The sequence below is a fragment of the Canis aureus genome, chromosome 10 (assembly GCF_053574225.1).
Source record: "Canis aureus isolate CA01 chromosome 10, VMU_Caureus_v.1.0, whole genome shotgun sequence".
NCBI lineage: Eukaryota > Metazoa > Chordata > Mammalia > Carnivora > Canidae > Canis > Canis aureus.
This window is the reverse complement of record NC_135620.1, coordinates 29,355,070-29,377,117: the sequence shown is the minus strand read 5'-3', so window position 1 is coordinate 29,377,117 and position 22,048 is coordinate 29,355,070. Positions and strand designations below refer to the sequence as shown.

Here is a 22,048-nt window from a genome sequence, read left to right as displayed (position 1 = left end):
ACCAAAAAATTATCCTAAAATTTTATGTCCATTCCTCCCAGCCAGAAGAATTTCTACTAAAACATAGGGAGGCATCCAGACATAAGCTATATACTAGAAATCTGGAGATTGCCACTATCCAGTTACCAGCACTGTCCTTTTAAGCCTGCATGCAGCCTGCATGCACTCACCCATGTCTGAAGGGGAGGCCCAATGATCTAGCATTGAACTTCCATAAGTATATGATGGTTCACACTAGCAAATTAAGAATTCTCACTCTTTGAAAGAAATTCCCTAATGTCTCCTGAGTAACTAGAAATGAAAGCAAAATAATTAGGACCAGCCTTCAGTTCTCAAGATGCCATTTTCTGTCCCTGGCCAAGTTAACCCAAAATTAAACAGAACAAGAATTTTCTCCCCAGGTTCTAAAACCCATGAAATAGGGCAGCCCGGGTGGCTCAGTGGTTTAGCACCGCCTTCAGCCCAGGGTGTAATCCTGGAGACCAGGGATAGAGTCCCATGTCAGGCTCCTTGCATGGAGCCTGCTTCTGCCTGTGTCTGTGCCTCTCTCTCTGTCTCTCATGAATAAATACATAAAATCTTTTAAAAATAAAAAAATAAAAAATTATAAAACCCATGAACTAGGAAGAAGGTGTAAAAATTCTGACCACTTAAGAAATTCTGAATGAACTAATAACTACTGGCTTTGATCCTCCTTCTTTTGGACTTAGGTGCTCTTTGAAAATCACTTAAAATGGTAAATCATTTAAAGTAGACATTCTTAATCTTGTAGAAATTGCTGTTTACAATCTGATAAAAAGCCATGGACCCAAACTCCAGAAAAGTGCACATATAAACATATGTAGCGATTTTTCTCATAACTTTATAGGGCTTACAGTCTTCTCCTTGTACTTAACTCCTGAAAGGAAGAATAAAAGATCATGTCCTGTGCATTGTGCCTATCTAGCTTGGCAAGTGTAGCTATCAGAATAGTTCATTATCACATAGAATCTTTAATTTTATTCAATATATGTGCAAGAATTCTGCAGTTTTAAGAAAGCACAGAGAAAAGCACAGCCCCCCTTTTCTAGGAACAAAAAAAAACAAAACTGTAGCCCAAAGGCATTTACAGGACCAAGTACTAAAAAGATTGAAATTAAGCCTCAGGAAAAAGCCATATTGCATGAAGAAGGGTACGTTTGCTATTTAGACACTGAAAGATACATTGATTCATAACCAATAAAAAATAAAGGGATTGAAGATAGGGAGAGAACAATTCCTTTAGAAGGGGTGCTGCCTGGTCAGCTCGATGTGAAAACAGAATAAGGTATATGCTTGGGTAAGAAGAACACGTAGGGCCTCTGGGAAATACTGCCTGCAGACTTCCCCACAGCCTATGTGTGCTGTATATGGTGCCCACAACAGGAGCAAGGTGAGATGGTGGCATACTAACAAAATTAGTGCATTTTACTATCACCCAGAACTAACTCGATAACAACATTGAAAAACTCTCAGTTCTCTCAAAGCTCACTAATCATATCTGAGGATCAGCAAGCAAAGGTCATCATGAATTGGCAAAATGTTTGTGTAACATCACCACTGAGACTTTTATTAGAAACAAAGTGTTGCTCTCTTAAATACATACTGTTTTCAAAGTGTATCAAAATCAATTTTATATTTCTTATTCTAATAAAAAAAAAAAGCTTGATAGTTTAGGTAGCTTAGGACTATCTCCAGAGTAATTTGAAAAGCAAATGGATTGATTAGATTATTACTTTTGAAGGACTGAGTGCGACTCTTGAAAATGAATGCAAACAGCCAAGTTAATTCAAACCATAGGTCAAAGCAGAATGAATCGTGTTTAAATCTCTCAATTTTATCTTCAAAAACTGAAGGCAGAGAATCTTTACTCCATTATGGTTCAAAATGGCTGAGTAAGCTAAAGTTATTAAATAAACAGACTATTATATGCCATCAGTTCAATCAAGTGCGAACACTCTGGCTGTCAACTCTTAGTGAAAAGAAGATATTTGATGTTTTTCATAATAAATATCCACTCATAAAATGTGCTGAAATAAACAAAAAAGATCTATTACCAATTCCAGTTATTTCACAGAGAAAAGTTGGCAAGAAATTTCTAACATCTAAAATACAAAAGTATCAATTAATCATGAAAATGGCTCTAATAATGTACTACATTTTGTTACATATTACCATATTCATCCTGATGCCTTAAACCATTTATAAAGACACCATATAAAAATGCCAGTACTAGTCATCTCAGGAAGCAAAAAAATTTTTTAAAATGTGTTCAGTCCCCACCCCAAATGCAAAATTAAACATGCTCACTGGAGTAATACTGAAAGTAACAAAGGATACCATGAGGAAAATAATAACCACCTAGGAAGTACAACATTTAATGTACTTTGCTTATACTCACTTAAGTGTGCTTCTGTCATGGGAACAGTACTTCACATGATGGCTGTCTTAAGACATACTGAACAGGGTCCCATGGCACTAAATATTCACCTAACAACACTGCTGAATGGTTCCATAGTATTCTAGGTAACTGCACCATAATTTATGTCACTAATCCCCTACTGCTAGACACTGTCAGCTGTCAGGTGGTTTTATTTTGCTGTTTTAATTACAAATAAAATCTTGCATTTATCTGTACCTATTTCTTCCTATCTATTTCCTTACCTCAAATTCTTAGAAGTAAAATACCAGATCATAGAGAATGTACATTTTTTTAAGTTTTTCAAACATTTAAAAAAAAAAAAGTTTTTCAAACATTTTCTCAAATTTCCTTTCATAAGATCAGACCAATCACTAGCAATACGTGTCTTAAGCCAATTTTCATCTTTATAGTTATATTTCTTAAAATATAAACTAAATAATAGCATAAAATCTTATTACCTTACTGCTAATACTAAAAGGATAAAGACAAGGAAACATATATGCTTAAAACGACAAAACATCAATTTTCATAAACTGTGTAATAACACAAAAACCATTTAAATAATATTGCTAGTTCCTGCTTTTATAACTTTACTCCCAATTTATACACAAAGTACACGCAAAGTACTAAATTTAAGGAGCACCTGGGTGGCTCAGTCGGTTAACTGGTTAAGTGGCTGCCTTTGGCTCAGGTCAATATCTCAGGTTTCTGGGACTGAGCTCTGCATCGCTCCCTGCTTAGCAGAGAGCCAGCTTGTCCCTTTCCCTCTGCCTCCTCCCCCACTCATGCAAATGAGAAAGCGCGCGGGCGCGCGCTCTCTCTCTGTCTCAAAATAAATAAAATCTTTTTTTAAAGTGCTAAATTTAAGTAAATCACACTAATGTTTTTATTTGTAAATGAATTTGAGCATCCCTACACTACACACTTATTTAATCTTAAACGTATAAAATATGTGAATGATAGTCAAATTCTTAATGTAGTGTTTTAGAATAACAATGTTATTTCTAAATTGTATGCCTATATGTCACTGCCCCATCATAATGACATATAGCACTCAACTAAAATGGGTCAATTCTGGTTATAAAAGATACTCAACAGCCTCCACCATAAATACGCATTGTTGACCCCACTCAGTTTCCAAGACATTCCTCAAGTTCTTAGAAAGCTGACTGAGGGGCAGCCCTGAGTGGCTCAGAAGTTTAGCACCACCTTTGGCCCAGGGCATGATCCTGGAGACCCTGGATGAGTCCCATGTTGCGCTCCCTGCATGGTGCCTGCTTCTCCCTCTGCCTGTGTCTCTGCCTCTCTGTGTATCTCTCATGAATAAATAAACAAAATCTTTAAAAAAAGAAAGCTGACTTCCAGCGACAAATGAAACGTAAATTCTACTGTTTACATTATCAAATAATCTACTATAAGAAATTACTACCACTGCTGCATCTCTTCCAAGGAGTTAGCTGAAGCTAATGAATGCCAACAAATAATTGCTACAGAACTCAGGCAGTTTTGCAAAGTTACTCATATTAAAAAGAAATAAATTTCTGTGTAAGTCATAAAACAGTTAACTTTCTTTAATGCAGCCAATTGGTAACTCTTAAGATTACAAATTCAAAAGGCTGATACTGCAATTAATATCAGGTAACCTTACTTCCTTTCAGAGGTAACCATAAAAATGGATATTTATTTTATAAAGCTGAATTCAAGCTCAACTGAATAAGAGATGCTATAGCACCTCTCCTAGAATAAAAAGGAAATCAAATTATAATTGGAAGCATAAGAATGAGTAAATTTATAATGAATAAGTAACAAATATGGGATGGAGAGACCAATAAAAACAATGAAAACCCCCACACAAATGCAAATTATTATAAAAGTGTACAGCAGTGATTGTCAGTCCTGACACATATAATTTCCTAAAAAGTTTATAAAAAATACCAATTAATAGTCCACCCACCCAGAGATTCAGACTTTCTTATTCTGGGATGAGGTCCCAATACTGATTAAAAATTCTCCAAGTGATTCTAACAAACCTCCATATTAGAAGATGATAAATAGATTAGAGATAAACTGGTTAAAAATTATCTTAAAACACAATTTCAAGTAAACAATATGAAACAAAAAGACATGGAAAAAAATTAAGTTTGCAGGACACCTTTGTGGTACAGTCAGTTAAGTGCCGGACCCTTGGTTTTGGCTAAGGTCATGATCTCAGGGTTGTGAGACACTGCCAGTGCTAGACTCCCAAGAGTCTGCTTAAGGCTCTCTCTCTTTCTGCCTCTCCCCTGTTGTATGCATGCTCTCTCTTCCTCCCCCTCTCTCAAATAAGTAGATAAATCTTTAAAAAAAAAAATTCTTTGCTCTGCCTCACACGATACAATGAAATCAAGTCTAGAAAGGAAATCATAAAATTAATAAATGATAATCTAAATGACTGTGGCTATAATAGCCTAAGTAAGGAAGCCTTTTTGGGCAAAACATCAAATGTTGAACATATGGGTTAAAAATGAAAACAGGCAGATATGACCATCCCTAATTAAATACAAAACTCATATAACAGCAAGAAAGCACTAACAAGAAAATAGAATGTAAAGGACAAACAGGAGGAATTTTCTTAAAACATAAAATTATGAATAAAGATGAAAATGTTCAATCTCTTATAGAACTGAAGAAATGCAAATGGAAGCAATTTCCATTTTTTCTCAATAAAATTAGAAAAAAAAATAGTGTTCATACCCAAAGCTATTTAAGGGTACAGAGCAACAGACATAAAGAAATATAGCTGGAGAAATTATAAATTGACATTCTTGAGAGAAAATTTGCCCAACAGAGTAAATATAAACATCTTCCAGAGATTGTCCTGGGAAAGACCTAGAAATGCATTCCCATGGTTATATGTTTGTTAATTTGCAATAGTAAAAGATTTTCATTTGCTTCTGTTAAAGGCAATGCCCTCCTCCATTTAAGTTTCCTCCTCCTCATTTTACATTATATCAGTTGGCAGTAGAGTAGTTGCTGGAAAACTGGGATCTGGTCAAGAGGAGCCAAGTTGAGATGCATTTGAGATGAGAGGTAAAATTTTAAATAAAAGTAGTGAAAAACCTTTAGGATTACCTGGTAATACATTTAATGAGAAAGAATGAAAAATGTAAGTTTTCTGATTGAACATGAAATACTGTCATCAACAACAACAAAAAAAGTAAAACTAGGGGTGCCTGGATGGCTCAGTGAGTTAAGCATCTGCCTCCGGCTCAGGTTGTGATCCCAGGGTCCTAGGATCAAGTCCTGGCAGGGACCCTGCTTCTCCTCCTCCCTCTGCCTCTGCTCCCCCTGCTTGTGCTCTCTATCTCTGTCAAATAAAAAAAAACTTTTTTTTTTTTTTAAAGTATAACACATAATGTAACTCTTCAGTGACACATTGGTTAATGAGTGTCACCAATTCAAAAAATATATATTCAATATGTATTTATTCATGTATACATGCACGTTCACAAAGACCTGGAAAAACCTGGAAATATTACAGCTTGCATATGAGAGAAAAATGAAAGAGGTTTATCCCAAATCTGGGCATCAATCCTAAAAATCTGCCTATCATTATATTATGAATAACATGTTGTGACAAAAGAAATGTGTGGTTTTTTTCTTTTAAAGATTTATTTTATTTATTTTAGAGAGAAAGAGAGCACATGGTGGGGAGGGAGAGAGGGAGAGAGGGAGAGAGAGAGAGAGAGACAATGAATCTCTCTGGTGCAGGGATCAGCCTCACCCTGAGATCATGCCCTGAGCCAGAACCAAGAGTAGGATGCTTAACAAACTGAACCACTAGGCTCATTCTTTAAAGATATATTGTTAAAACTGCTGTACCAATAGTATTAATTACAACTACCTCATGATTTTCCAAGCATTAGTAACGACTTGCACCGCTGGTCACAGGAACAACACAGTAAGATCATGCTCATCCAATGGCAAATAAGTAGACGTAATTCATTTGTACTAAGAAATTCATTAAAAAATCATTCATTTGCCACAAATTCTCATTTGAATGATGTAAATTTTGCCATTTAATACTAATAGAAAAGATATGTCTGTATCAAACAAAAATATCTTAAAATCTGTGGGTTCCACTTGTGATGCTTCTGACTTAAATGACATTAAGTACATTTAGATACTTTATTCCCTTTCATGACCAGGAAAATCTCCTTTTCAATGTATTTAACATCCCTGAAAGCAAATATAAGAACACATTTTGCCTGATTCAAGACCATAACATGTGAAAACTTTTTTTTGCTTTTTCTTTTTTGCAATCTTCAAGAAATATTAGTATATATCTTAGATTAAAACTCACTCTTTTATAAAAGATTATTAGATTTAAGCCATATGGAAAATCTGAAAAGATAATTAAACATATGTCTATCATTTCCAAGGAGCATTCAAAACCATCTAATTTCAGATTAATAAATTTAATAAGCACATCACTAATCATAGCAAGTAAATCTTACTTAAAAGGTAATGACTTGGGATCCCTGGGTGGCGCAGCGGTTTGGCGCCTGCCTTTGGCCCAGGGCGCGATCCTGGAGACCCGGGATCGAATCCCACATCGGGCTCCCGGTGCATGGAGCCTGCTTCTCCCTCTGCCTGTGTCTCTGCCTCTCTCTCTCTCTCTCTCTCTCTCTCTCTCTCTGTGACTATCATAAATAAATAAAAATTAAAAAAAAAAAAAAAAAAAAAAGGTAATGACTTTGTTAAAATTAAGTTAGCTAATTTAATCTTACACCATTTTCCTCTTAATCCTGAGTTCAAAAAACAAACACTTAGGCAAATGAGTATCAATACAAAACACACCAATGGTACGTTTAGATGCTTTGCAATCTCAAAATCACTTTGAGTTTATGCTGCCCAAAATAATATTTATACATACATTTTCACAGCTAGAGTGTCAGGTAAAAATGATTTGCTTAATTATTTGGAGACCACTCTTCCATTGAACTCCCTCAAATCACCTAAACAATCCCAAATCCGACAGTAAGCCTCTACTAAGTATACATAATTCCCCATGCTGTGCAAAGAGGCAAAAGATTCTACTTTATTTGACTATGAGCTTGTTCCTGATGGTTTGGTTTAGAGGGCATCTACAGAAAATATATCCAAGTTAATTTTCTTATCCAAAAGTAACCCATATATTTTAGAGGAAAAAGAACAGAATTTTCACAATGACAATGAGTACCAAAATACTTTGTTAACTCCTAGGGTGCCTAGGTGGCTCAGTCAGTTAAGTGTCTGCTCAGGTCACAATCTCAAGGTCCTGAGATCAAGCCTCTCATCAGGATCTCTGCTCAGTGAGGAGTCTGTTCTTCCCTCTCCCTATGCCCCCTACCTGTGCTTCTGTGCGCCCTCTCTCTCTCAAATACAATCTTAAAAAAAAAAAGATTAAAAATCTCCTGAAATTCTATCACATAGGTAATCACTGCATGGTATTTTAGAATATTCTTTTTTCCCCCCTATGCTTCTATGTTCCTCATCTTGAACTTGATTTCACTATATAGAATAACAGGGTAAAATTGTCACAAGAAAGTAGATTGTCACCAGAGGTAGACTTTCACTTACAAAAGTACATAATCAATTAATAACAAAATCCACAGATCTAAAACAAAGGAAAAAGTAGTCATGAGTTCACAAATTCTAAAAAAAGAAATATAACTGAGGGAAAAGCACAATGAGCCACAGTTTATGCTAAGACTAATGGCAGAGTGAAATTCAATGAAGTTCAGGACACATGAAATGTAAATGGATACCGTCTTATGTAAAAGAAGTAGCCATAAGATTCTGCACCTAACCAAGATTACAAAACTTTTATTTTTTTTAATATTTTATTTATTTATTCATGAGAGAGAGAGAGAGAGAGAGCAGAGACACAGGCAGAGAGAGAAGCAGGGTCCCTGCAGGGAGCCCCACGTGGGACTCGATCCCGGGACTCCAGGATCACGCCCTGGGTGGAAGGCAGGGGCCAAACTACTGAGCCACCCAGGGATCCCCGATTACAAAAGTTTTAGTGGCTACTAGCGATGGGGATAATTACAGAAGGAAAAAAAAGGCTCTAGGTCTAAAAAATGAGAAAAATTAATACAGCAAACAGAAATAATAAAGGGAAAAGGAAACCAAATGTAGATATATTTTTGCTAAATTACAAGAAACCAGCTTCATCTTTAAGAATTAGCTTACTATTTCTCTACAACTTTTAGGTAATTAATATTTCCCTGAAACACAATATGGCCAAACCTATCCTAAAGGAGATGAAAGCATATACATTCAGAATAACTACTCTGCAAATTAATATCCACAATCCCTTCAAAAAGGGATGTTGTCACCCGGATTCGAGGCTGTAAAGGAACAGGGGTCACACAGGTTCAGAGCAGCATTGTGCCACACTGCCAAGCTCACTCCATTGCAGATAAGAAGAACATAGGAAAGAGATCCGTGTGCAAGTCAGGAAGGCAAATTCATCAGCAGCATCAAAGCAAAAAGAACAAGCTTCTATGTATACACACTAATATTCGACTTCATTATAATGAGTTCTCCTTCCAGAAATTCTAAGGAAAGATAATTAGAATTTTCATCATTTCTTAATTTCCTTGGAACTTGGAAAGCTTTATTATGCACACAGATATCTTATGCACACAGGTGTTCAGTAGAGGCTTATTTGCTTATTTATTTATATTTTAATTTCAGTAGAATTAACACACAGTGTGTTATATTAGTTTCAGGTGTACAATACAGTGATTCAACAATTCAAACACTCAGTGCTCATCATGATAAGTATATTCTTAATCCCCCTACTCACCTCCCCTTTGGTAGCCATCACTTTATTCTCTATATTTAAGAGTGTTTCTTGGTTTGTCTTATTTTATCCATTTATGTCTTAAATTCCATATATGAATGAAATCCTGTTATTTGTCTTCCTTTGACTGACTTATTTCACTTAGCATTATACTCTGTAGATCCATCCATGTGTCGCAAATGGAAAGATTTCATTATTTTTGATGGCTAAATAATATTTCCTTGTATATATATATGTATATACATATGTATACACCACCACTTCTTTATCCATTCATCAATTGATGGACACCTGCACTGCTTCCATAATTTGGCTATTGAAAATAATGTTGCTGTAAACACAGGGACACATATATCTTTCCGAATTAGTGTTTTCATATTCTTTGGGTAAATACCCACTAGTGGAATTACTGGATCATATGGTACTTTTATTTTTAATTTTCTGAGGAACCTCCATACTGTTTTCCTGTAATGGCTGCACCAGTTTGCATTCCCACCAACAGTGAACGAGGGTTCCTTTTTCTCCACAACCTTGCCAACATTTGTTTCTTGTATAGGCTTTTTTAGTTTAATCCCAACTGCTTACTATCACATGTCCAAAACACAGAAAATCAATTTTCAAAGAATGAGATTTCATTAACAGTCCAAAACACCTGTACTGGAAGGGAGCAAATTCAAATAGCCACAGAACCAGGAAGGTAACGTAAATAAATGCAGCAGGCCAGGGCATCCACCAAATACCTGGGCAGACACTAGGAGCAATAGGGCCCGAAATACCTCTGTGTCTGACTGGAGAAGAGCAAGCTGAGAAGTGGGGGACTGGAGAAGGCTTGCATGGTCTGAAGAAGACAGCCTCTGCTTGGCTCCTGGCAAATACTGCCCAGGAGTATCAGAGCAGTATTTTCCAATCATCCCAGTTTTCCAGTGAACCTGTAACTCCAGTTTTATGTGAAACCTCCTGATAATTTAAACATTGACAATATATGCGATTCAAACATTTCTAAAACACTGTAAACCTCTCTTGTGCATATACATACTTCATCATGGCCTATAACTGTTAGGTACTGATTGCCGGGCTCCTGGTGAATCTGCTGTGATTTCAGGTTGAGAATGATCATGGCAAGGAGTAGTCAGCCATCTCTGGCTCTGCTGCCACAAGGATGAATATGAGGGTAACGGTGATACATCTGATAATGTTATTCCATTTCTCTCTCTTTTGCTTCTCTTAGCTACAAGCATATTCTGCTTTCCTGATAACTCCCAAGGGAAAAAAAGATTAGATTATTGTCCCATGAAACATGTAGTTTTTTTTTTAAGTTCCTGTGTTCTATTGCTTCATGAATATGTCCCATTAATATCATAACAAATTTGTTTTACATAGTTTAAGCTATTGTACTTTTACTTCTAAAAATAAATGCTTTTGAAAAATAATATTTTAAATATAAAATTAAGTCACAGGAAGCAGAGAAAACTATTCTTGAAGACAGCAAGGACAACCTTAGAAAAAGAAGCAGAGGCAAAATTAACTATCACAAAACAAAACAATTTTGCATAGCAGATACTACAAATAGAATATAGAAAATGTATCTAGTATCTTATGCTGGACCCATGCTGCACCAAAACAGCAAAATTTTACACATCCTAATCTTGAAATAAAAAGATAAAGTATTCTTCCTTTAGGGATCTGTCCACAGAACAGGAAATTATACCAAACCTATATTTTAGGATAAAATTCACAGAAATAAAGTAACTTCATTCTTCATCAGTCTCATCTAAAATAGGAACGCATTTTCTTAGCTGTCTCTAACACCATTCATCAGAGAAAGAAGAATAAAATCTACATTCACATCTTCATTATATTAGTTCCTTTCCTCAAGTCCTACAAATTACTGATCACTGTCCAGTAGAGAAGGGAAAAGTACTTTCATCCTTACTACATCAAATTAATTAATTAATTATACTATAATTTAAGTCAACATAAAAAAACTTTAACATGGAATTAAAATTTTAAATCATGTACTGAACAGCAATATATACAAGGCAATAAACTAATTTCTGTGAGGAAATAATATGGGTCATCTGAGGAGAGAAACCCACTATTAATGAACATGTACAGGATTGGTTTCAGAGCTGAAGACATTTGGAAACTAAGCCTGGATGTGCTTATGGAGAGAAAGAAACTCCACAGGTGAAGATCAAGAAAATGGGGCGGGGAAAGACACTGAGGATATATGACTCAGTTTGGAAAGAAATCTCCGTTCTCTCCTCTCAGGCATGAGGGTATCTATCAGTCTGAACAGGATAAATATTTTGAAGTTTCAAATCAAGAAAGATATGAAGTACTATATAAAGCTCACATAATGATGAGAGCCAAAGAGAAACCAAAAAAAAAGATAATAAAATAATTTCTGGGGAAGAAAAGTGGTACAGTTATATATTTAGTGATGTATGGATATTTATATGCCTAGAAAAATGAATATTTCATTTAAACAAGATGCTGGTAAAATATATAACAGAAATGAAAACTCAAGTATTTAAATATTGGCTATGCTTTTTCCCCATTATTTCAATGTAATTATGAAATTTTATTTTTTTTAATTTTTTTTTAATTTTTTTTATTTTTATTTATTTATGATAGTTACAGAGAGAGAGAGAGGCAGAGACACAGGCAGAGGGAGAAGCAGGCTCCATGCATTGGGAGCCCGATGTGGGATTCGATCCCGGGTCTCCGGGATCGCGCCCTGGGCCAAAGGCAGGCGCTAAACCACTGCGCCACCCAGGGATCCCTAATTATGAAATTTTAAAGGTGAAATGACTTAAATAATATTTCTGCCTTGCAGATGATGTTAAGTCTCTCACATTCAAATATTTATTGCATTAGTATTAATTCTCCAGCATTTGGGTCCTATTTTTGTGGGGGGTGGAACTGAAAATTGTCATGATTCCCACAAAAACATTTAAAAGTTATACTCATCTTGTTCTCCATAGTGACAATGATGGGTAGTAATTGCTCACATTTTGAAGCTCAAATGATACTCAGGTTGAGAACTGTTATCTCTAGGTTTAGAGCACATGTGACAGGGACAAGAAATGTGGTCTCTCACCAGAGGATAAAACCTAAATCTCCTCCTCAGAGTTCGTGCTTGTGTGTGTGTGTGTGTGTGTGTGTCTGTGTGTGAAAGAGAGAAAGAGAGAGAACAGGAAATGATGGGAGTCACTTGCTGATTGTCACATACTAATAATCAAATCTATCTTTAAAAATATGATTAACTTTTAAAACATCAAGGAACATTCATCTATTAGAAACACACTTGATGCCTATGCATCACCTTTAAAATATCTATTCTGTTTCTGGGAAACTATACTCAATGTAATGAGGTATAAATAAATTTAACATCAATACCCTCTAAAGAATGTTTATAATAAAACTGTAACAACACTAAATTTTACATAAGAATGAAAGAAGCTAATGGCAGAACTGAAAAATATAATACAATTTCACTTTGAGTAACAGGTTTATGTAGTATTCTAATTAAATGAAACATGAGTAAGTTAACTCCAATGAAATAGCTACCATTTTATTGTTGGTATATCTGGAAAATAAAAGTTTATATAAGAAAAACAATTTTAACTATCCTTCTTCTTTACTCAGACTCTCCTTCTTCCCAAAATTCATAAAAACACAAGTTTTGTGGGGCACCTGGGTGGCTCAGTTAAGCACCTAACCCTTGATTTCAACTCCGGTCGTTATCTGTGGATCATGGGATCAAGCTCTTCATCAGCTTCACGTTCAGCAGAGTCTGCCTGAGATTCTCTCCCTCTGCCCTTCCTGCCACTCTTGCATGTGTTCTCTGTCTCTCCATTAAATAATTTTTTAAAAAAGCACAAGTTCTGTAAAGTAAAACCATCCCAAATATATGATAGAAGATTAAAAAATAAACTTCTAAGCCACACACAGCTCTTCAAAAGGCTCTGCAGTGCTGTGATGACTTGGAGATTTCTGGCTTCCCAAGGGGAAGCTATAAAAATCAGGCAGACTTAAGACAAAGCCAGCTTTGGGTTAGCCAACTTAAAAATCAGTGGAGTTTTGGATGACTGTTCTCATTTAAAGTACTTTCCCAAACCAGCTTTGTACAGTTGGTTTCAATTTTCCCCTTCTTTGACATTGTTAAGCTATCTTTTCAGCCTTTAGATAGAAGGAGCAAAGAAAATATTAACTTCCTTTACAAAAGAACAAAAGACTTACTGTTTCATTTTGTTCTCCTGAAAAACTTTTAGACCTGAGTTTTACTCTCTTCAAAAAAGCATAACCTTTCTGTTCTAGCTGCAGTATTCTTTGGATTATAAGTAACTCTTAAAATGGGCGTTATGGCATGGAAATAAATAAAATAAATACATTTATTTTCAACTGTTCAGGGGATTGCACCCCAACCCCCATGTTGCTCAAAGGTCAACTGCGTATTAAATTATATATACATAGGCAGCCTGGGTGGCTCAGTGGTTTAGCCCAGGGCCTGATCTTGGAGACCCAGGATCCTGGAATCCCACGTCAGGCTCCCGCATGGAGCCTGCTTCTCCCTCTGCCTGTGTCTCTGTCTCTGTCTCTCTCTCTCTCTCTGTCTCTCATGAATAAATAAATAAAATCTTTAAAAAAAAGAATATAAAATAAATAAATTATATATACATACACATACATACACATCATTCAAGCAAACATGGAAACCTCTGGCGAGAGGTTTGGCAGAAGAGATCTGGAGAACACCCTGTGTATGTAACTAGGATAAATTACTCTGTTTTGTTTTATGTAGATGAGATATGTTGGCAATTAGTAAAAATGTTGAAAGAAACTAAAATGATAACATGCTGGCTCTGCTACAAGAGAGAACAATACCCAATGATATAGAGGAGTACAGGAAAATTGTTTTCAGTCACAAGAATAAGCCTACTATGTTACAAATAAGACGAAATATTTCGCATTATCCCCAAAGAAAACCTGAATGTGCTAAGTAACCCTACCAGATAAATACCTCCTCAGGAGTATACTGTTATGTACAATATAAAGGAGAATTTCTTAGGCACTGTTCAACTATTTACCTTTCTACCAATCAAGGACCGTGTATTTTTAAAAGCTGATTTGCATTTTTTGTTTTCAGATTCAAACTTTATGAAACTCAACTAAAAAAATGAAAAAGCACACACACAATAAGGGGAACTAGGAAAAACTATGTGCAGATTGCCAGTTCCAACTTCCTTAGATCCCATCCTTTTGGCTGTTTATAGAGAGTCTCTCCTGCTCACCTCCCATGAAAATCTCAGGGTCTTGTACTCCTCCCTTCGTGACAGCACCTAAATTTAAACTGCCTTGTTGAGATTCAAAATTAAAAAAAAAAAAAAAAAAAAATCAAAAAAAAAAAATCAGACACACACAAAAAAACTGATCTTCAATTACTAATGTAGAATTTCTAAGTCAAACAAATACATTTTAATATTTAGTACACTTAGAAACACAAAATCAGGATTACAGTCTTCCACTTAAATTCTACTTTTTCTGATCAATGTTGAACTCTAAAAGCACATTAAGTTTACAAGTGTGATCTACAAAAATTATCTCCCTAAAAGGTATTTTGAACCAGAAGGCTAGCAAGAGCCTTTTGGGAGTTTGGGGTTTTGTTGTTTTTTTTTTTTTTTTAAGATTTTATTTATTTATTCATGAGAGACAGAGAGAGAGAGGCAGAGACACAGAAAAGGGAGGAGAAGCAGGCTCCATGCAGAGAGTCTGATGTGGGACTCAATCCCAAGACCCCAGGATCATGCCCTGAGCCAAAGGCAGATGCTCAACCAATAAGCCACCCAGGCGTCCCAAGAGACTTTTGATAAAAAGAAATTACAGATGTTACTGCCTTTGCAGGAATAACTCTAGCTGCTGCTGATGAGGAGGAGGAGGAGGAGGATTCTTTTCGAAAACCTGCAATGTTTCTTCTTAAAGCCTAGAAACCTATTGTTTCTTTTTTTAACTCTGAAAGCTACGTAGGTAAGAGACCATTAAGTCTTGTAAATACAATAAACATCAACAGGGGAGGAGGTGCAAGATGGCGGAAGAGTAGGGTCCCCAAATCACCTGTCCCCACCAAATTAGCTAGATAACCTTCAAATTATCCTGAAAATCTACGAATTCGGCCTGAGATTTAATGAGAGAACAGCTGGAATGCTCCAGTGAGAAGAGTTCGCACTTCTACCAAGGGAGGAAGACGGGGAAAAAGAAATAAAGAAACAAAAGGCCTCCAAGGGGGAGGGGCCCCGCGAGGAGCCGGGCTGAGGCCGGGGCAAGTGTCCCCAGGACAGGAGAGCCCCGTCCCGGAGACGCAGGAGCTGCACCGACCTTCCCGGGCAGAAAGGGGCTCGCAGGGAGTTGGAGCAGGACCCCAGGAAAGAGGGGGTGCCCTCGGGCTCCCTGGGACAGTAACAGGCACCTGCGCCCCGGGGAGACTGCTCCGAGCTCCCTAAGGGCTGCAGCGTGCGGCGGGACCCAGAGCAGCTCAGAGGGGCTCGGTCAGAGGAAGAGGGACAGAATATGTATTTGAACAAATCCTAGCTGAAAACTTTCCTAATCTGGGAAGGGAAACAGGCATTCAGATCCAGGAAATAGAGAGATCCCCCCCTAAAATCAATAAAAACCGTTCAACACCTCGACATCTAATAGTGAAGCTTGCAAATTCCAAAGATAAAGAGAAGATCCTTAAAGTAGCAAGAGACAAGAAATCCCTGACTTTTAAGGGGAAGAGTATTAGGGTAACAGCAGACCTCTCCACAGAGACCTGGCAGGCCAGAAAGGGCTGGCAAAATATATTCAGGGTCCTAAATGAGAAGAACATGAAACCAAGAATACTTTATCCAGCAAGGCTCTCATTCAAAATGGAAGGAGAGATAAAGAGCTTCCAAGACAGGCAGGAACTGAAAGAATATGTGACCTCCAAACCAGCTCTGCAAGAAATTTTAAGGGGGACTCTTAAAATTCCCCTTTAAGAAGAAGTTCAGTGGAACATTCCACAAAAACAAGGACTGAATACATATCATGATGACACTAAACTCATATCTCTCAGTAGTAACTCTGAATGTGAACAGGCTTAATGACCCCAGCAAAAGGCGCAGGGTTTCAGACTGGATAAAAAAGCAGGACCCATCTATTTGCTGTCTACAAGAGACTATTTTAGACAGAAGGACACCTAGAGCCTGAAAATAAAAGGTTGGAGAACCATTTACCATTCAAATGGTCCACAAAAGAAAGCAGGGGTAGCCATCCTTATATCAGATAAACTAAAATTTACCCCGAAGACTGTAGCGAGAGATGAAGAGGGACACTATATCATACTTAAAGGATCTATCCAACAAGAGGAGTTAACAATCCTCAATATATATGCCCCAAATGTGTGAGCTGCCAAATATTTAAAACAATTAATAACCAAAGTGCAGAAATACTTAGATAATAATGCACTTATACTTGGTGACCTCAATCTAGCTCTTTCTATACTCGATAGGTCTTCTAAGCACAACATCTCCAAAGAAACGAGAGCTTTAAATGATACACTGGACCAGATGGATTTCACAGATATCTACAGAACTTTACATCCAAACTCAACTGAATACACATTCTTCTCAAGTGCACATGGAACTTTCTCCAGAATAGACCACATACTGGGTCACATATCGGGTCTGAACTGATACCAAAAGATTGGGATCGTCCCCTGCATATTCTCAGACCATAATGCCTTGAAATTTTAACTAAATCACAAAAGAAGTTTGGAAGGATCTCAAACACGTGGAGGTTAAGGACCATCCTGCTAAAAGATGAAAGGGTCAACCAGGAAATTAAGGAAGAATTAAAAAGTTTCATGGAAACTAATGAGAATGAAGATACAACTGTTCAAAATCTTTGGGATGCAGCAAAAGCAGTCCTAAGGGGGAAATATATCGCAATACAAGCATCCATTCAAAAACTGGAAAGAACTCAAATACAAAAGCTAACCTTACACATAAAGGAGCTAGAGAAAAAACAGCAGATGGACTCTACGCCCAGCAGAAGAAGAGAGTTAATTAAAATTAGAGCAGAACTCAACGAAATTGAGACCATCAGAACTGTGGAACAGATCAACAGAACCAGGAGTTGGTTCTTTGAAAGAATTAATAAGATACATAAACCATTAGCCAACCTTATTAAAAAGAAGAGAGAGAAGACGCAAATTAATAAAATCATGAATGAGAAAGGAGAGATCACTACCAACACCAAGGAAATACAAACAATTTTAAAAAACATATTATGAACAGCTATACGCCAATAAATTAGGCAATCTAGAAGAAATGGACGCATTCCTGGAAAGCCACAAACTACCAAAACTGGAACAGGAAGAAATAGAAAACCTTAACAGGCCAATAACCAGGGAGGAAATTGAAGCAGTCATCAAAAACCTCCCAAGACGCAAGAGTCCAGGGCCAGATGGCTTCCCAGGGGAATTCTATCAAACGTTTAAAGAAGAAATCATACCTATTCTACTAAAGCTCTTTGGAAAGATAGAAAGAGATGGAGTACTTCCAAATTCGTTCTATGAGGCCAGCATCACCTTAATTCCAAAACCAAAGACCCAACCATAAAGGAGAATTACAGACCAATATCCCTGATGAACATGGATGCAAAAATTCTCAACAAGATACTAGCCAATAGGATGCAACAGCACATTAAGAAAATTAATCACCATGACCAAGCAGGATTCATCCCCGGGACACAAGACTGGTTCAACACTCGTAAAACAATCAATGTGATTCAACACATCAGCAAGAGAAAAACCAAGAACCATATGATCCTCTCAATAGATGCAGAGAAAGCATTTGATAAAATACAGCATCCATTCCTGATCAAAACTCCTTCAGAGTGTAGGGATAGAGGGAACATTCCTCGACATCTTAAAAGCCATCTATGAAAAGCCCACAGCAAATATCATTCTCAATGGGGAAGCACTGGGAGCCTTTCCCCTAAGATCAGGAACAAGACAGGGATGTTCACTCTCACCACTGCTATTCAACATAGTACTGGAAGTCCTAGCCTCAGCAATGAGACAACAAAAAGACATTAAAGGCATTCAAATTGTCAAAGAAGAAGTCAAATCTCCCTCTTCGCCGATGACATGATACTCTACACAGAAAACCCAAAAGCGGGATCCCTGGGTGGCGCAGCGGTTTGGCGCCTGCCTTTGGCCCAGGGCGCGATCCCGGAGACCCGGGATCGAGTCCCACATCGGGCTCCTGATGCATGGAGCCTGCTTCTCCCTCTGCCTGTGTCTCTGCCTCTCTCTCTCTCTGTAACTATCATAAATAAATAAATAATTTAAAAAAAAAAAACAACCCAAAAGCCTCCACCTCAAGATTGCTAGAACTCATACAGCAATTTGGTACCGTGGCAGGATACAAAATCAATGCCCAGAAATCAATGGCATTTCTATACACTAACAATGAGACTGAAGAAAGAGAAATGAAGGAGTCAATCCCATTTACAATTGCACCCAAAAGCATAAGATACCTAGGAATAAACCTAACCAAAGATGTAAAGGATCTATACCCTAAAAACTATAGAACACTTCTGAAAGATATTGAGGAACACACAAAGAGATGGAAAAATATTCCATGCTCATGGATTGGCAGAATTAATATTGTGAAAATGTCAATGTTACCCAGGGCAATATACACGTTTAATGCAATCCCTATCAAAATACCATGAACTTTCTTCAGAGAGTTAGAACAAATTATTTTAAGATTTGTGTGGAATCAGAAAAGACCCCAAATAGCCAGGGGAATTTTAAAAAAGAAAACCATATCTGGGGGCATCACAATGCCAGATTTCAGGCTGGACTACAAAGCTGTGGTCATCAAGACAGTGTGGTACTGGCACAAAAACAGACACACAGATCAATGGAACAGAATAGAGAACCCAGAAGTGGACCCTCAACTTTATGGTCAACTAATACTCGATAAAGGAGGAAAGACTATCCATTGGAAGAAAGACAGTCTCTTCAATAAATGGTGCTGGGAAAACTGAACATCCACATGCAGAAGAATGAAACTAGACCACTCTCTTGCACCATACACAAAGCTAAACTCAAAATGGATGAAAGATCTAAATGTGAGACAAGATTCCATCAAAATCCTAGAGGAGAACACAGGCAACACCCTTTTTGAACTCGGCCACAGTAACTTCTTGCAAGATACATCCACGAAGGCAAAAGAAATAAAAGCAAAAATGAACTATTGGGACTTCATCAAGATAAGAAGCTTTTGCACAGCAAAGGATACAGTCAACAAAACTCAAAGACAACCTACAGAATGGGAAAAGATTTTTGCAAATGACATATCAGATAAAGGGCTAGTTTCCAAGATCTATAAAGAACTTCTTAAACTCAACACCAAAGAAACAAACAATCCAATCATGAAATGGGCAAAAGACATGAACAGAAATCTCACAGAGGAAGACATAGACATGGCCAACATGCACATGAGCAAATGCTCTGCATCACTTGCCATCAGGGAAATACAAATCAAAACCACAATGAGATACCACCTCACACCAGTGAGAATGGGGAAAATTAACAAGGCAGGAAACAACAAATGTTGGAGAGGATGCGGAGATGCTCTTACACTATTGGTGGGAATGTGAACTGGTGCAGCCACTCTGGAAAACTGTGTGGAGATTCCTCAAAGAGTTAAAAATAGACCTCCCTTACGACCCAGCAATTGCACTGTTGGGGATTTACCCCAAAGATGCAGATGCAATGAAACGCCGGGACACCTGCACCCCGATGATTATCGCAGCAATGTCCACAATAGCCAAACTGTGGAAGGAGCCTCAGTGTCCATCGAAAGATGAATGGATAAAGAAGATGTGGTTTATGTATACAATGGAATATTACTCAGCCATTAGAAATGACAAATACCCACCATTTGCTTCAACGTGGATGGAACTGGAGGGTATTATGCTGAGTGAAGTCAGTCAATCGGAGAAGGACAAACATTATATGTTCTCATTCATTTGGGGAATATAAATAATAGAGAAAGGGAATATAAGGGAAGGGAGAAGAAATGGGTGGGAAATATCAGAAAGGGAGACAGAACATAAAGACTGCTAACTCTGGGAAACGAACTAGGGGTGGTGGAAGGGGAGGAGGGCGGGGGGTGGGGGTGAATGGGTGACGGGCACTGAGGGGGACACTTGAGGGGATGAGCACTGGGTGTTATTCTGTATGTTGGCAAAGTGAACACCAATAAAAAATAAATTTATTATTTAAAAAAAACAATAAACATCAAGAAACTTTTCATTCTACTCTTTCCTACTATGATAATAAATTAGCTACAGTATTCTGCTTTTCTGATTTCTCTGATTAAAGTATCTATGATCTCCAGAGTCTACATACCAAAATGGACAAATGATTTTAAGTAACTGTGGAGATCTGGGTCTAGAATCTGTACCTGAAATCAGATCAATAATAACAAGCATTTAATTAAAATTTCCTCATTGCTATGTGCTGCACACTATGCTAAAATTCTTACATAGGTACCTCCCACAATAACCCTGTGAAACAGGTATTATTACCTCAGATAAGGAAACTAAAGCACAAAACAGGTAAGTACCTGAATAAGGCCACACAGTGAGTAGGCGGCAGAAATAGGAGTTACTCCAGAGCCTTTGCTCATAATCACTAACACTCTGTGCCTTCCAAAATACTGTTCCCCCACAGAGACTTTCTACAAACTGGCTTCTAGAGAATATACCCTCTCATTCTCCAAATAGTCAAGACAAGAGTCATTCTCAACCATCAGAGAAGGCTTGAGTGTTCAACCTAAACCAGTCAACTACAGCACCAGCAGCAATGCAAGAAAACGCAACAGAATGGGCCAAATAATTTCAGCTGGGAAACCTTCAGTTTATCCTAAGATGCTATTATCTCAACATCATCTCAAAAGAGATGATGACATCATTGAAATAAAAAGTGAAAATATTAAATATACGGTGGTAATGTCTTTTTCTCACACCCTGTTATCTATGGATAAATGTATCTATGCACTGTTTAGCAAATCAAAATCAAATGAAGCATTACTGCTTATACATACACATGTATACACATACCCACAAGTCTCCAATTTTTACAACATATACAGTCTTAAAAATAGATACAAAGTTACATAACTAGGGGGAATCTTTCTAACTTAAGTAAAAGCACCAGTTTAGTGAGTGATGGGCTTTTAAAAGAAAACACACAAACACATATCTGGATAGCTTGAAATCACAAAGTATCTTTTTCTAATGTTGCTGGTTTATGGGTTTATTTCCTTTCTCTCTAGGATTTGAATAAAAATCATGTTTTGGAGCTACCTTCTGGCTCTAAGTAATTCTAGTTTTCATTTCAAAGCCAAAAAAATTAAATTTATTTTTTAATCCAAATAAAATATGTGAAATCTTAAACGTAAGTATACTTGTCTGCCAATGTAATTCAATAGGTTTTATTAAACAAGAAGCTGAGATTTTGAAAATCATTACTATTTATTTATCCACTTTTCATAATATCATCAAAAATTCAAGCTTTATATCTGGAATATACATTCCTTATTGGCAGGAATCAAGACTTTTCTTTCCTGTCAAGCAAGTAATTACCTATAAGAATTTATGATGCGAAGTAACACAAACTACAGAGAGATACATTAATGCAATATATTTAATGGCCCTTTTATAATCTCTTT

General features: G+C 37.0%; 1 protein-coding gene across 12 annotated transcripts in view; it reads right to left on the bottom strand.

Moving 5' to 3' along the window:
• KDM4C (lysine demethylase 4C) overlaps window positions 1-22,048 on the bottom strand; it is a 413,529-nt gene that overhangs the window by 241,459 nt on the left and 150,022 nt on the right. Inside the window, exon 9 of one of the 12 annotated variants that reach the window (XM_077911914.1) lies at window positions 12,578-14,628. The exons of 10 other annotated variants lie outside the window; for them this stretch is intronic. In XM_077911914.1, coding sequence (XP_077768040.1) covers window positions 14,584-14,628 — 45 coding nt within the window. In that variant the 3' untranslated portion in view covers window positions 12,578-14,583. Of the gene's footprint in view, window positions 1-12,577; window positions 14,633-22,048 lie in introns of those variants that run through there. One more of the 12 variants, XM_077911916.1, reaches the window with a different exon arrangement.